Source organism: Cenococcum geophilum, assembly GCF_001692895.1.
Source record: "Cenococcum geophilum 1.58 unplaced genomic scaffold K441scaffold_30, whole genome shotgun sequence".
In the NCBI taxonomy this organism is placed as follows: domain Eukaryota; kingdom Fungi; phylum Ascomycota; class Dothideomycetes; order Gloniales; family Gloniaceae; genus Cenococcum; species Cenococcum geophilum.
The window spans coordinates 1,887,150-1,902,982 of NW_027137588.1; the positions used below are offsets into that span (position 1 = coordinate 1,887,150).

The window sequence follows — 15,833 nt, forward strand, 5'->3', positions numbered from 1 at the left end:
GGACTCTCCGTGGTTGGTTATCTGTGCTGGCCACGCCATATCTGCTTCTTAGGAAAGTTGGATAATTCGTCACGATAGACGATAACTTACCAAAGGCAAGAGCTTTGACTGGGCTGGATTGATTTATGCTGAAGCACGTCAATGCCAAGAAGCGGTGAAGGCCGCCGCCGGGTCGTGGATCTGTACGTGGATCTGCGTGGATCTGCATGGTGGTGTTGACTTTACCTTGTTTATGTTTCAACTAATTGGTACAATGTTTTGTGGGTTAGACGGGGAAGGCATATACGGGGTAAGGTGGCTGGAAAATTCTCTCACAAACCTTGCATGGGTTTTGGGCAGGAAGCACTCAGAATAACCAGCAAAGTTGAAATATCACGGACAAGCCGGCCAATGGCTGAGTCTTGCTCAAAAGGTGGTTTGATACCATAGGTCCCAGAACATTGGGCCACGTCACGGATGACGGTTCGGTCCGAAGTGTGAGCGGAAGGTCTGTAGGCGAATGCGGAAAGAGTTCCAGGTGGTGAAGTACTTTCGTACTTTTGGGATAGACGTGCGTGGTGCTCGTGGCTTTGAGTGAGTGGCTCACAACCTATCCTCCGACTGGGAATCCATTGTGGGGCCTAATTAATTGAGACGCCAAATATTGACAGCCGCGATATCGAATATTTAGCAGCAGGTAAGATAGCATCGCATGAACGTTTCTTGGCGTTGAGATGTTGATTAGATCGACACGTGTTGAGTCGTGTGTCGACCGGTATCCCTGGCAGAGGCACATCAAAATCTCGATTGTGAAGGCGCTTCGAAAATATATGGCTGCCTGGCTTTGAAAAAGGCAGATGAAAAAGAAGGCGGACAAAGCGGAGTAAACATGACAATATTTCACTATTCTGCTCCCAATTTCTTGTCTAGAGCTGTGGATGCGCAGCTTCAAGATCAGGGTTATGTGGTTGATAGGCCATCACTTTGCTGATTTCCTCGGACGGGTGATCAAAGAAAGCGGATATTCCTGTGTCAAGTGACTTCGAATGATAGTGGAGCGCGGACTATGGAGTAATTGGGCCGAAAAGGCGACAGGAGGCGTGCGGGGTATGGATAATTGACAACAAGAGTGCAAATGATAGGAGGCCTCCTAGAAGCTAGAAGCTCAATTCAGACCTTGCTGCAACTTTTGGTTTAAGTAGTGATCTCGAATTCTCTAGCAGCGTGATGAGCTTATCTCGACGTTCTGCCGGCCCTTCCGCTGTTTCGCCACAACAATTCAGTGGGTGACGGGCGTTGAACAAAGGGTGGCATCCATTACCAGATTTTGCAAAAACACGAATAGGGCGTGCCACCTGAGGCCTGCATGCTGGACTCTGCTGATATAGGTACGACAGTCGTTAGTCCTTGGGCAGATTCATGCCTGAGACCTAGGCCCCTTCTGCATGGGGCCTGTTGACGATCCCGGGCGAGTAGGAAACGTATTCCGTAGCTGCGACGAGGGCCTCCGGTGCTGGCAGGATTGGAAGTTCCCGAGTTATTAAATAGTCATGCTGGGGAGATTGATAAATAAAATGAGCGAAAGACGCGTCTATGTGTGCATAAAGGGGAAAGGCGTAGGGTGAGGGGCGTCAGCTGGACGAAGCGTGACCGTGTATTTGATTGAGCGTCTGAAACGCCTTGAGGCATTTTTGAGGATATTTGTAAATCCGAATGGCAATCCGACTGGGACTTGGGCGTGCCAACACGGCACTGGTCACCATTTGCGGTCGACAGAGAGAATTATTCAAAAGAAAAGGCGGCGATCTGCTTTTTGCGCACCTTTTTTTGGCATCCGGCCCCTCGTCGCTGCCAAGAACGCTAAGCGGTGTCGCGGCAAGTCCAAGGTTCTGAGGGCGGAGCCAGCAACTCACTCCAACTTCCTTTCACCTACCGACTCCATCCCAACTTCACCTTCACTCAGTACAGAGTGATTCTTGTTGAAGCAACGTGCTTATAAAAGGGCAGCTTCCATCTTCCTCTTCTTACGACCGCTGTCGTCCGCCTCCAGCCCGTGCACTGCCACAAGTGCAACCGTCCGTCGGGCCTCAATCTACTTCCACGCCCTGTACAGCGGACTGTCCGTGAAAGGTGTGTGATCACTGGCATTCACCCTCACGCCCTTCCTTTTTCACGAGTAGTTCCCAACCTCCCAACTTCGTCTTCCTGCACCTTCCGGGTGAACCATTCGATTTCAATCGTGTTGTTGTCACTTGCTCGCAGCTGACACACCGCCTTGTGGCAAAGCCTTACTGACCGGACACTCTAATCAGGCTGAACCTTTCTCACGACCCAAACCTTCCCCTTCCCACCCCTTGAACAAGAACTACAAATACCTCTACGCCACAAGGACAACCTTCAGGTTGACCTCCCTCTCAGCATGACGACAATGGTACGCCCTCGCCCCGCTACTGAACCCCAAGTACGAGGCATAGCCTTACAGTCCACATCCTATCATTACGTACACTAACGTGCACAAAAGGATCTCCGCGTCGGCAACAAGTACCGCATCGGCCGAAAGATTGGCAGTGGCAGCTTTGGTGACATCTATCTGGGTGCGTCTTTCAACCAACGTGTCTTGCCCCCAATCCCTTACTAATTGTCTACGTAGGCACCAACATCATCTCCGGTGAAGAAATTGCTATCAAGCTCGAGAGCGTCAAAGCTAAGCACCCCCAACTCGAATACGAAGCTAGAGTATACAAGTCCCTTGCTGGTGGAGTTGGCATCCCCTTTGTCCGTTGGTTCGGCACAGAATGTGACTATAATGCTATGGTTTTGGACCTTCTTGGACCCAGCTTGGAGGACTTGTTCAACTTCTGCAACCGGAAGTTCTCCCTAAAGACCGTCCTTTTGCTCGCCGACCAGCTCATTTCTCGCATTGAGTACATCCACGCTAAATCTTTCATTCATCGTGATATTAAGCCGGATAACTTCCTCATGGGCATTGGCAAACGTGGCAACCAGGTCAACGTGATCGATTTTGGTCTAGCCAAGAAGTACCGTGACCCGAAGACTCACTTCCACATCCCGTACCGTGAGAACAAGAACTTGACTGGCACTGCCCGTTATGCCAGCATCAACACTCATTTGGGAGTTGGTATGATATATTTTGCCCTGTTATTCTACTATTTTCACGCTGACGATCAATAGAACAATCTCGCCGTGATGACATGGAGTCTCTCGGATATGTGATGCTCTACTTCTGCCGCGGCTCCCTTCCCTGGCAAGGACTTAAGGCTGCTACCAAGAAGCAGAAGTACGATCGTATCATGGAGAAGAAGATGACCACCCCCACCGAAGTTCTGTGCCGTGGCTTCCCTAATGAGTTTGCCATTTACCTTAACTATACTCGCTCCCTTAGGTTCGACGACAAGCCCGACTATTCATACCTCCGCAAGATCTTCCGTGACCTCTTTGTTCGCGAGGGATTTCAGTACGACTATGTCTTCGACTGGACTGTCTACAAATACCAGAAGAATGCCCAAGCAATTGCCCAGGCTGCTGGCAACCAAGGCCAAGCCGACGAGGCTGAGGACAAGGCCGGTCGCGGTCGTCATGTCACCACAGCTACCAATGCTGCTACTGGTGGGCAGACTGCTGCGGCCGGCACTGTCAACGACAAGCGTCGAGGTCCCATCAATCCGCGTCAAGAGGGCACTGGAATGTGAGTTTCGATATATCTGATCCTTGTAAGGGACTCTTCTCCTCTGCGTTTAGTGTTCGATGATGACGCTTGGCGCGGGGGATATTATCGTCAGAGTTACTAATCCTTGTCCAACAACTTTAGGCAGCTTCGTTCTTCAAAGCGTGGCGGTGGGGATCAGTACCCATCCGGTGGCTACTGATTCTTGATGCAGCGTATGATCTGACATCTCTCAAACCTTTCTTAGTGGACTTTTGCTGTAGGGCTACAGTCCATCTCCTCATGTCAACCTGTGGGAAACGCGGCATTGCCGTCCTATGACCGCATCTGGATGGCAGTCCACTTTCCTCTCGATCAGCACACAGGTTTCTGTTCGTCGATTTGCTTTCATAGGACCAGGCTTACGACTTCTTATTCTCAACTCGCGCTGACCATGGTTACTGGATCTCTAGTAGCCTTGCAAACTCATTATTTTCTGCAATGAGCTACTCTAGGAATCATCCAACCTGGTATATGAACTCTGGACTGTTTGAATGGCCGTTTCAGAATCTTCATTCTGCTTTTAAGTGAGATAACATTCAATACGAAAACGGAAATAGGCGAACTTCACAATTCGAATATGGCAGGTTGTCTCCGACAGTTCAACTGGACAGAGTTATAAGAGGATCGACGGTCTTTGATTGTTTTGCGGCACTCCACTCATACACTTAATCCCCTAAACACTTGTTTTTGTTTGCTTTTGATTTCACATAGCATCCTTCTGCGTTCAATCACGGCATGGTCTGCCAGCGACTGGGGAGGTTTTCAGACTTTAAGGGGACGATAACACTAAATTGCAAATAGCGGAATCGAGAGTTGGTATCTGTTGCGGAAGTTCAGCCGGGGGTAAGGTAAGGTGGGAGATAGGGCTGGCGGCGGATCACAATGGCTGGAAATAATACGTTGTGGATATCTGGTACTGGAGGCTTGTGGAACGGCATGTTATGTTTAGGGTCGCTTCCGGGGAGGTTGACGAACTACGCTGCTGTTGTGGTCCGGTGGGACCGTTGCTTGAGTTAGAATAGTTGTTTGCTTTCAATTTACGACTTCTCTCCTTTCACTCGTGATATTTTCTATAATTTAACGGGATTTGTGACTAGAAACTGTCGATGGCCTTCCAAGGCTGAGATTGCTAACTGACATGTATGCCAAGCGTTATTGGTTCATAATTTACCAATCTAAAATGGCTTAGTGCGCCTTCTCTCTTTCAACATCGACAACTTTTCAAGTCCAACGCGTAGCGAAGTAATTTGCCTCAACACACCGGAGAGGGGTTATACTCACTGTCATGCTTGCAGCGCGGAGATTCCCCTTGGTTTGTTTGTCATGCAGACTGAAAATTCTTACTTCAACACGTCGCAGCGGCGGCAAATTCGCTGAAGAAGTGCTGCATGCTCAAAGAATTGGACAGTCCCAATACTTCCAATTATTCCCAGCTAGCCATAATAACCCTTCTCTGAGAAAATTCTCATCTATCACGATCGATTTCGTTGGAACCACCGAAAGCCAAATCAATGGCGCCGAAACATCTAGCGATGCAGATTCGTTTTCTTCACAACCACCGCCAACAGAGATTGAAGAATCAGTTCGGAGTGCGAGACGAATTTTTGGCGACACGCTTCCGAGAGGATACTTAAGTGAAGAGGAATATGCGGTTTACGAAAGATTGTATGGAACGCCACTCATGACCGCAAAAGTTGTTGGTGTAGAGGGAGAGGACAATGTTGAGGCAGGCCTGAGAGAAATAGAGGAAGTGGAAAAGAGTGGCATGCCTATCTTGCTTAGGCAGGTTGAGGATGGAGGATTGGAAGAAGTGCAGGTATTTGAGGGCCATAGTCACCAGATCGATAATGAGGGAGTGGAGGAGGTTTTGGGGAGCCAGCAAATACTATCAGAAGAAAGGACGGAGGGAGAGGCCGAATATCAGATACAAGATTATTACCAGGCTATCTACGAAAAATCACGGCCTTCAGAATACGAAGAAGTCGAAGATATTGAGGATTCTGAGGAAGCAGAAGATTTTATGCGCGCGCACTCTTTGACAGTTGCAGGTCGATTCCGACCTTCGCCATCCACCGTCTATCTTCCCAGAGAGGCCTTCGTTGATCCTATTTCGGCCCTCCTATCGCGTGCCTCTAACAAACATCTCTCTGAAACTGCGTTTCGTATCTTCGGTGGCCCTGGTCTACCTCATTCCGCTACTACTGCTCGCGCCAGTGAAGGCAAGGAGCAGAAGGCTATCCCTCTGGACCCTTCACAGAATGAGATGGGGAATATTGAAGGAGATGTTTATATGGCAGCTGTAATGCCAGGAACATATGCCACTGTTATGAGCACGATTGTGGAAGTGCGTCGAAGGCTTGGCGCTGCTTGGATTGAGGGCCTTATGCGCAAGGCAGGTGGTCCGCTCATCCTTGACGCTGGTGCAGGCGGTGCGGCTATCGTCGCATGGCGTGAAGTACTACAAGCGGAATGGCAGCGCATGCAAGAAGTGTCAGGCGGCGATATAACTGAACCTGTTCCGCTAGGCAAAGCTGCAGTATTGACAGGCTCTGATGCTTTACGGCATCGCGCGAGCAGGCTGCTGGAGAATACGTCATTCCTTCCGCGCCTCCCTGACACAATTCCTTCTGCTGAACAAACGAACGGGCAGCAACCTAGAAAATTCTATGATATTATCATTGCCCCCCATGCTTTATGGCCCTTGCGCCAGGAATACATGCGCAAAGAACATGTTGAAAAACTCTGGTCATTGCTCAACCCGTCTGGCGGTGTTCTCATTCTTCTAGAGAAAGGGCTACCGCGTGGTTTCGAGATCATAGCAGCGGCCCGATCTCATCTTCTGGAAAAGCATATATCCTCCCCAGGGTCTAGCGAATTCGAAACACCACTCGAATCCCAATCTCCTGACTCTGCTGAAGATACTAGATTTACCAGAAAGGAAACTGGAATGATTGTTGCACCATGCACCAACCATTCTGCCTGTCCTATGTACCAGACTCCCGGTGTAAGCAAGGGACGGAAGGATTTCTGCTACTTTAGTCAGAGGTACATACGTCCTCCATATCTGCAAAGGATCTTGCAGGCGAAAGATTGCAATCACGAGGATGTGCAGTTTAGCTACCTCGCCGTTCAACGTGGACGGGACCAGCGGAAACCGGAGCACGATATCCTTGGTAACGGTATTATACAAGGTGACGAAGCAACCGATGCAGCCTTCGAAGGGCATGAGTTCGTTGATGAAGCTGTCAGAACTGGAGGGGACAAAACGGAGGTCGAGACTGGCCAGGCCGAATCACCGCAGATAAAGACGGAAGTTAACACTCTGACACTGCCCCGAATCATTCTGCCGGCGCTCAAACGCCGTGGTCATATCATCTTGGATGTTTGTACGCCTGCGGGGAAACTCGAGCGTTGGACCGTTCCCCGCAGCTTTAGCAAGCAAGCATTCCGCGATGCACGCAAAGCGCGGTGGGGTGACCTTTGGGCGTTGGGCGCGAAGACACGTATCCCGCGGAGCGTAAGGCTGGGTAGGCCGCGGGACGAAGAGGGTAAAAAGGCAGACAAAGGGAAGAAGAAGCGGAAACAGTTGATAGAAATCGGCGTGGACTCTGAAGGCAATGCTATGGAAGATGATATGAGGATGAAAACAGGTGGTAGATATCAACAAGACCGGAAAGACAGGAAAACAGGAAGGAAGGGCAGGAGGCCGAAGGAGGCCAGTCTTTTTGACGAATGAATGAGGTCAAGTCAGTTTATGTAAATTGTGTATGCTATGTACAATATCTAGAGGTGGGAAGCACAGACAGGTTCTGGATTGGATTGCTGGGCGATGATCAGTATATGAACATGTAAGATATTGTGTATATGAGCAAGGAAAAATTATTTGAAAAAAAAGATTGAATATTCAGGCTTCGCTGCTTACAAGTTGCATGTTCCGCTTGGAACAATACTTTATATACCGTTTTGACTCGTGAAACTTTCGATGCCGGTCTTCGCTCGACATCAACCGAGAAAGGTCATGAACCTCAGAGATCGAGGCTTCATCCCATCTACTCCTCACCCCACCCATCCAATGAAGAAAATAAAAGGAAACATGGCCGTCACCCAAGGCGGTGCTGGTTACAATAAACTAGCCCGTCCCGACGAGCTCATCTCCACGCCGAATAGTCAGCACGAGACCTCCGCTATACCGCCGCTGCACTCTATCAAGCGCAAGCTCGACGATGTCGAACCTCCAACAGCATCCTCAGATGGCGAACCTTATATCAAACGAACACGGCCGGACAGCCTCCCACCCTCACGAGAGCTGGATAACGCGTCTACTCCCAGCTCCAAGAATTCTGGTGTTGAAGTTAAGAGTTTAGGCAACTGTTCTAAGCCGCAACACCAGCCGATCCGACCCCTTGATCCTGCATTTGGCCAACGAAGACAACTTCCAGGTTTAGATGATGAGGAAGGAGAATTTTCTGACAGCTCTACGAACGAGGCATTGACGTATCTCCGTAACGTGAGGTGAGCAAGCTCCATGTACTTTTTATCTAAAGTTCGACGCTCAAGACCACTTTATTATAGACACCCAAACATCCTATTCCACATCCCTAAGACACACAAGTGGTCTGAGAAACAAGCAAGGCTAATTTCGGTGTGGTTCTGCTAGATCCGAAGCTTACGGCATCCCCCATATCCTCGCCGCTCCCGCTCCCGCCGTCCCTGAAGGCACGCCCGACGACTCAATATACAATACCGGGAATGGCGACACGCGAGGGTTTTACTCAGACGGCGCATACGTCGCCGCACCAACCATCGGGCCAATCCTCCCCGCACCCCTATCAACCCGCGCGCAAGACGAGGGCAGCGACACCCAAACCGCCTCTCTCCACACCACAGACCCCCAGGACGCATATCGCACCCGCCTCCGGAGCCGCTACAGCCATCTCAGGACCTTCCTGACCACCGAGCCCCCTTCCTCAGCGCTGGGACGCCTGGCATCCTCGCCGAACACGCTCATCACCTTCCCTGCGCAGAACCACAGGGCCTTCGGCACCTGGGTCGCCACCGTGCGCCACGCCTTCCCGACGCCGGCGCAGCTCTCGCAGATGACGCATCCGACCGTCCTCCGCGTGCTGCGCGTCGTCATGGCGACGCTGAAGCGGCACCGGAATATCGGCCTGACGCAGAGTTGCTGGGCGTGGGGTCTGCTGGGGCGGCTGCAGGAGGTGGGCACGCTGGCGAATGAGGAGGTGGCGGTTGTGAGGGAGCTCGGGAAAAGGGCGGTTTGGGTTCGGTGCGGGTTTTTGGGCGGCGTGCTTGCGGAGGGCACGGCGGGGTTTGGGGAGAGTGATGGGCTGGAGCAGGATGGTTTTGGGGGGGCGGATGATGGATTGGGAGAGGAGGAAGGGAGACTCGGTGCTGAAGTGACTAACGACGAGGTCGAGGTCGAGGTCGAGGATGAGGCCGGGTTGGTAGAAGAGGATCTACCGACAGTGGGGGGTGTTGATGGCGCTGCAGACTCTGTGTGGGGTAATGATGCAGAAAGGGAAACCCTGACACAGTTGAGCGAAACGCCCGCTGGACCAGACGCTCCGCAAGATCACCATAGCGGGACAGATAGTCCCCACTCAGATGCCATGTCTATTTCCGCATCCGAAGACGGCGAGATATCGGATTCCCCGCCGATGGACTCGATAGCGTCAGCTAAGCAGCGTCTATTATCTAAACTAGCAGTTTCAGCGTCCTCACCTGAAGACGAAACTGAGTTCGATGGGGATGGCGGAATGGACACACAGACATATTTGAGAGGACGCCAGGCCAACATCTCCAGCGTTTCCAGGCGGCGAAACACATCTTCTCCGCTCTCGTCTCCAGACCGCAAAGCCGGAGCCAGTGAGGATAGTGGGGTGAGGAAGGGGAAAAGATGTCATGAACGACACCAGCAATACAACGGATATAGTGGAAGGAGAAGAGACACCCTACTCCCACCCTCGCAATACGAAGCCGAGGCACGACGTTTGCAGGAACTTAGTAAAGAAAGCAAGAATGAGAAAGTTGGTAAAGAAGCGGAAGAAATGCCAAACGCAAATACCATGGCGACTATAGATATGATCATTACAATTGCAGGCGAGTTCTACGGGCAAAGGGACTTGCTTGAGTTTCGGGAGGCTTGGGGAGATGAGAAGTCAGATTAAGGTGCAATTGAAGGCTTGAAGCATGTTGAAACTCGGTCTGTGTTCACGGTACGAACGCGCTTAGCCAGAGATGGAGTTTTGCCGTCACCACAGCCTTAGGGGCTTGTTGGATGTTTCATTTTGCTTGTAATGGTTACCTGTTAATTCGGCAGGCTCGTAGTCAAGTAGTATGATACCCATTCAGTGCTCCATAGGTAGTCAATGCAGAAGCGGAAAGGTAAAGCAACGGTATTTAGTGTTTGTTATTCTTGTGCCGGTGAAAAATTAACTCCCCTAGCAGCTGATTAACTAAGCTCCATCTTCCCAATCAAAACAACCAAACGCGCCAATAACACCAGCAGCTCAACACAGTTCCAACAGAAGTCCAAGTGAAAACCCATAATAGTAGGCCTGGCAGCTAGCAAAAGAAACTTTAGAAGAACAGGGGGATCACTACAGTGAGGGACTGACAGTGATAAAACAGCCGTAAGCCAAAAATGGTGGTATAACATGAATAGAAAATCGCGCTCAGATAATAGCGAGTAGTGTGATGTGTTCGTAAAATCAGAAGAAGCTCAAAACAGCCGGGTCAGTGGAGACCTAAACACTACATAGACTAGGGGTTTAAATGGGATGTTGGAAAGATGAAAGGAACGAAGGGAGCAAGCAGGCCAACCTGCGCCACCAGAGACGCCCGACATCGTGAGCCAGTCGAGCCAGCAGAGAAGAAGGGAAAAAGAAAGGAAGGTTAGCAATTCAATGTAGAATGTAGAGAAGAATCAAGCGACCAAAGCGCAAGCAACGCAGGAATGAAAAATACATGTAAAAACCCGAAACATCAATTCGCACAAGGACATCATCCCCATTTTCCGGCTCCTAAACAAACGCACATTTCTTCATCAGATCATTGCACTGCCGCCGGGACCCACCCCCGCGCTATTCGCATTCCTGATTCCATTTGCAGGCGCTCCGGAAGCCTGGCTATGGCTTCCTTTCCGTCCTTGCTGCCTGTCATGCTCGTCGTGTTCATCGTCCTCAAGGTCCATCCGCTTGCGCCATGCCGCAAGCGAGTCGCTCAATTCGCTCTTCTCACTTGTAGGGGTACGCTCGAAGTCGAAACGATCGCTGAGGCGGTAGGCCTTGTTTGTTGTTTCCCAATGCGAGCGTAGAGCGTCTAACTCGGTTGCTAGGTTGTCCAATGCGACAGAATTCCGGGTTGCAGCTGCGGCTGCGGCTGCTGCGGCGTCGGGAGTAACATCACCATCACCATCACCATCACCGTCGCCATCGGTGTAGATACTGTCGCCAGATATGCTGTCATGCGAGTTGTGGTAATGGCCATGGTTGCCGTTCAAACCTTCGTGGCCAGCTCCGACGGGGACTTGGGATTGGCGCCGGTAGCTGTCGACGGATGACTCAAACTGGTCGAGGAACATTTGTACGCGTTGTTCGGCGTCGCGCGCACGCTCTTCTAGCTGTTCGTTCTGAAGGCGCAGAGCATCCAGATCAGCGCGAGATTGCTGCATCGAGGCCTCTACTTGTTGCGCGTGCTGAGCTGCAGAATCGCGCTCCTGGTAGACAGAAGCGAGTTCAGATCGAAGAGCTGAGAGTTGAGATTCTAGGTGGGTAACGGAAGTTTTGAGGTTTGCTTGCATCGAGGAGATTTCGTTTTGCAGAGACTCGCGCTCAGATTCCCATCCAGAAGGAGGTTGCGGACTTCGTGCAGCCTGCCTTGCTTGCGCTAATTCCTCCTCCAGCTTTGTGTTTGCGCCCTTATATCGTTCGAGTTCTTGCTTCATCTTGGTGAGCATCTTTTCAGTGCCACGGAGGTATTTAACAGCGGCCTGGTGGTCATTGTGAAGTGCAGTAAGCTTCTCTTCCCACTCTTTGCTCACATCGTGCTCACGCTGCTCAAATGTCGACCGCATCTCATCGTGCGCCTTGATACTTGCGTCCAGCTGCTGCTCGAGTTCACGCACACGGTTGAGCTCGGGGGTTCCAAAGCGCGAGCTAGGGCTATCTAGAATCCGTGAACGACGAGCGTCGACGGCATTAACGCCCCGTTCTTCAAGGAGGTTCTTAAGAGTTTTGAGCTGCACCTCAAGAGCATTATTTTCAAGTTGGTGGCGCTCATATTGTAGACGTAGTTCGGCTTTCTCGGCCTGAGAGGATTGCACTTCACGGAGAGCTTGCTGGAGCTGTTTTCGTATTGATAAGCCTTCGCGACTCGCTTGTTCCTGGTACGCTTCTAGTCCTGCAATTCTTTCTTCGGCGCGACGGAGTTTCTCGGAGGCAAGGTCTGCAGCCTCTTGATTTTTACGGACCATGGCGTTGGCGGCTTCAACTTGCTGTTGGAGAATTGTGACACGTTCATCTGCCGCTTCGTGCCCGTCGTCGTCTATCTCTGTTGCTTGAGAGAGACCGGAGAGAACGGCTTGTCTGTGCATGCGTGCCTCTACGGCATGTTTTTCTGCTAGCTCTTCAGTGTCGCGGAGTCTTCTTGAGGTGGATTCTAGTTCGGTTGTGCGATCTTCATGCTCCGCTCTCAGCTGGAAGAGCTTTTGTTCAAGGCTATCACGTTGACTCCTTTCGTCCTCGAGCTTACGCTCAAGCAGTGAGGCTTTATCTGAAGATGCCGTGACAGCATCGCGAAGCGACTGTAGAACAGTAGCGTGATTCTTCGCATCCTCCAGAACTTTTGTAAGCCTAGAACTCAGCTCATTTTTATCAACGGCTAAAAGACGAGATGATGCGCGAGCCTCTGATGAGTTGGCAGACTCATCCCTAGCAATTCTTTGCGCCTCGTGCAATTCGGCTCGAAGGCTTTCCATCTCTGAAGCACTGCGCTGCCGGTAAGAATCGAGCTCACTAACCCGTTTCTGTGCGGCTTCGGCAGTCTCCTCGGCAAGCCGTCTTGCTTTTCTCTCTGCCTCAACTTCCAAGTTTAGCTTTTCGAGTTTGGAGGAGAGCTCAGTTTGAGCGGCTAGTGATGCAGCGAGCCGCCGATTGATTTCGTTCACGCGATCAAGTTCCGGAGTGCCAGTGCCACGACTTCCGTCAGGCTGAGGGGTTCCAGCTTGGCTACCGCCATGCGCAGCAAGCTTTGTCTTCGCATAGACCGCTTCATTGATGGCAGCGTCTCTTTGCTTCTCGACCTCGGCAATCTTGTTTGCAGCCGAGACTGTTTGAGAGTCGATAGAGCCCTGAACTTTTGCAAGCTCAGCTCTCATCTTTAGGAGGGCTTCAAGAAGTGGTCGGTCGTCATCTCCAAAAACGTCCGCAGCGCGCTCATCGAGAATCGGGCTACTAGACGCATTTGGATGGTATCCAGCCTTGCGGGCTAGCGCCAATTCTGAAGCATACCAAGCGTTCCGATTTTTCGCGGCCTCTAGTTCTCTTAGGAGCTCGTCATTTTGCTGACTAAGAGCGGGCGATGATCCGACACCACTATCAACGGGTCGGTGTTCGGCTTCTCGGCTCAAGGCTCGTTGTTGTGCTTCAAGTGAACGCCTTGGTGTGCTGTGATCAATACTCTCCAATGAATGCTGTTGCCTGTGAGACCTTGATGTATTACGTGACACCACGCTTCCAGACCGTGCGGTATCCATTGACTCCTTATGGTATGATTGCTGCTGGCTGACCGAAGACTGGTCTGAGCCTTTACGTGGGCCATTCATAGCTTTTTTATTCATGGACATTTCGCTTTCCTTGCCAAAGAAACCATCTTTCGTACCGGGAGAGACGTTCTCACGATCTAAGCTGGGAGTTCTGGTAGTGTCCACTGGAGGCCCGAACTCACGCTCAACTTTCGTTGGAGTTTTACTCCGCGCATTATTGTGTTGGCCTTGAGCTACTCCATTTGCTCGGGGTTGGGGAGCTTGCTGCATAGGTGGCGGCCCCGCGGGAGGTTGGCTACCAGCAGCTCGAGGTAACCTAGACCCCGGAGCTCCTGCGCCATTTACTGCTGCTGGTTCCGGTCCCCTCGGAGGTTGTTGTCCACCCATAACGCTTTCTCGCGTTACGGGTCCAGCGAGTTTGCTTTGCGGGATTCCACTTCTATCACTTCCACTCATCTTCCGAGGCGCAGGTAGTTGTTGTGACATTGGTGGCTGTGATTCATTTGCCGGATATCTGATTTTAGAGGTATCCAGTATGTATGCCAGACTCAACTCGCCGCGATCGCTCGGGGCAGAGCTTGGCTCACCTGCCAGCACCACGACGTGCTTTCCGAAAGCGGTCATGCTGTGTCCTGACCGAGCGGATGGTGAAAGGCCCATGTTTTGAAACATATACCATCGACGTGAGGAAATTCGAAATGCGGCAAGATCGCCAAGGTCAACGCCCTCCCGGGTTCGTCCGCCGAAAATATACATGGTATCATTAACTAATGCAGCTGCATGTCCTTCCCGAGCAACTGGAATATATCCGATGCAGTCAAGTTCCGTCCAGGAGTTTGTTCGGGGATCATAAGTCCAGACATCATTAAACCAATTGAGGCCGTCAGTCCCACCAAATCTAAAAGGACGTAAGTCAATAAATCAGGCGTTGTGACACCAGTGGATACATACAGATACAATTTGTCGTTCCATGTAACAATTGAGTGGTTGGTCCGGGCTGGTGGAGAGGGCCCTTGTGAACTTACCGTACCCTCTTTGGTGTTGGGTATTAAGACTTCCCATCCACTGGTCGCAGACTGAAGCGAGTTCAAATCAAATGCAACTAAATCGTTAAAGAAGAAACCTTCTACTTGACCGCCAAAAATGTAGATTTTAGATCCCAAGATGTTCAACGTATGACCGTAACGACCAGACGGTCTGGGTCCTGCCGGCATCGCCCGAGACCAGTGTTTCGTTGCTATAAATTGTCAGTCTTGTCGGCCTGTGGTGCATAAACGATACCACATACAGGTATTGAGAAGGTAAAGAGTGTCGTCTAGCATATCCCCGTCATCCATTTTTGTATCGCCGCCGAAAACAATGAATGCATTTCCGACCAGCAGACTTGAATGCCCGACTCTTGGTCCAGGTCCATCTCCAGTCGTTGAAATCGGATAACATGCCATCGTTCCACTGCCAACTTCTACCATCCACAGATCGCCTTTCACGGTCGACCCGTTTATCAGCCCTCCCATAATGTAGATGACGCCATCCTTGGAGGCAGTCGAATTGACTGCGGCGCCATATCGAGGGAATGGGTTGGCGGTAGTTGTGAAATTTAATCGGCGCTGTGACCAAGGATATGGAGAGTCCTGCGGGCCTCGTGGATTTGGGCCTGTTGCTCGAGGATTCTAGATCGGAGGATTAGTCTTGAAGGCTGCAGTGTGCCTCTGCAACCAGATTTGGACATGTAGGCCTCCATCTGACAGCAGGGGTCGCCCAATGGGAAGAGACTTACATGCAGCTCTGAATCTGACCTTTCGCGCAGCGTTTTTGGCTCCGGACTCGAGGTGTTAGTCGGAGCTTGGAGAGAATTCAAAGAATTGTTGACACTGCTCCCAGGCGTCGGCGTTTGCGTCGGAGGTCCACCACGAGCCTTCTCTGGGTCCCTTCCACCAAGTCCATTTGCGGTTGGAATTAAAGAGCCTTGTCCATGCGACGAAGATATATCTCTGGTGGCGGCTGGGAGCGCGGTGTTCTGATGCTTTTTCGACTTGCCGAACAAGAACGACATGGCGGACTCGCGCCTCTAAGAGGGTTAAGGTAGGGTAAACCAGCCAGCACTGCTCAAGGGCTCATTCGGTCGCGGTACGGCGAAGAAAGAACAGAGGTTCGTGTGGGAAATCGCGTGGGAGTCGAGTAAGGCCCGGGGGGGCTGAGGAATACCTGCGGCTGGGTAATGTTCCAGAAGGTGGTGCCGGACGGAATGATGATCATCGACGGGGTCTGTGCATGACTCGTGGGGCGTGAAACGATGTGATGAGGATGGAGAAAGGTATAGAGGAGCGGAGAGGTGCTTGCGGCGTC

At 51.3% G+C, this 15,833-nt stretch overlaps 4 protein-coding genes across 4 annotated transcripts; 3 read left to right on the plus strand and 1 right to left on the minus strand.

The window, feature by feature from the left end:
• The first annotated feature begins 2,112 nt into the window (after positions 1-2,112).
• Positions 2,113-3,747, plus strand: K441DRAFT_173694 (kinase-like protein). The gene is made up of 5 exons (XM_067640332.1): positions 2,113-2,155; positions 2,292-2,440; positions 2,501-2,573; positions 2,630-3,118; positions 3,172-3,747. The coding sequence occupies exons 2-5, from the start codon at positions 2,399-2,401 to the stop codon at positions 3,687-3,689; spliced, it is 1,122 nt and encodes a 373-aa protein (XP_067502409.1). The 5' UTR covers positions 2,113-2,155; positions 2,292-2,398; the 3' UTR covers positions 3,690-3,747.
• Positions 3,748-4,926: 1,179 nt separating this feature from the next.
• On the plus strand, positions 4,927-7,586 carry K441DRAFT_662588 (uncharacterized protein). The gene has a single exon (XM_067649066.1). It carries the CDS (start codon positions 4,992-4,994, stop codon positions 7,440-7,442), a length of 2,451 nt encoding a protein of 816 aa, XP_067502410.1. The 5' UTR covers positions 4,927-4,991; the 3' UTR covers positions 7,443-7,586.
• Positions 7,587-7,799: 213 nt separating this feature from the next.
• On the plus strand, positions 7,800-10,120 carry K441DRAFT_697616 (uncharacterized protein; the record flags this gene model as incomplete). The annotated part of the gene is made up of 2 exons (XM_067652996.1): positions 7,800-8,218; positions 8,364-10,120. The coding sequence occupies 2 exons, from the start codon at positions 7,800-7,802 to the stop codon at positions 9,889-9,891; spliced, it is 1,947 nt and encodes a 648-aa protein (XP_067502411.1). The 3' UTR covers positions 9,892-10,120.
• Positions 10,121-10,769: 649 nt separating this feature from the next.
• K441DRAFT_568863 (uncharacterized protein) lies at positions 10,770-15,540 on the minus strand (the record flags this gene model as incomplete). Its single annotated transcript, XM_067643843.1, has 4 exons — positions 10,770-14,385; positions 14,439-14,724; positions 14,776-15,157; positions 15,265-15,540. The coding sequence occupies 4 exons, from the start codon at positions 15,538-15,540 to the stop codon at positions 10,770-10,772; spliced, it is 4,560 nt and encodes a 1,519-aa protein (XP_067502412.1).
• Between the last annotated feature and the right edge of the window lie 293 nt (positions 15,541-15,833).

What these genes read in the sequence shown, in the direction of transcription:
- K441DRAFT_173694 (XM_067640332.1), top strand. Translation starts at nt 2,399, where the DNA reads ATGACGACAATGGTACGCCCTCGCCCCGCTACTGAACCCCAA. An exon ending in GCCCCGCTACTGAACCCCAA is followed by an intron (nt 2,441 to 2,500) that starts GTACGAGGCATA and finishes CGTGCACAAAAG; the next exon opens with GATCTCCGCGTCGGCAACAA. An exon ending in CAACACTCATTTGGGAGTTG is followed by an intron (nt 3,119 to 3,171) that starts GTATGATATATT and finishes GACGATCAATAG; the next exon opens with AACAATCTCGCCGTGATGAC.
- K441DRAFT_662588 (XM_067649066.1), top strand. Translation starts at nt 4,992, where the DNA reads ATGCTTGCAGCGCGGAGATTCCCCTTGGTTTGTTTGTCATGCAGACTG.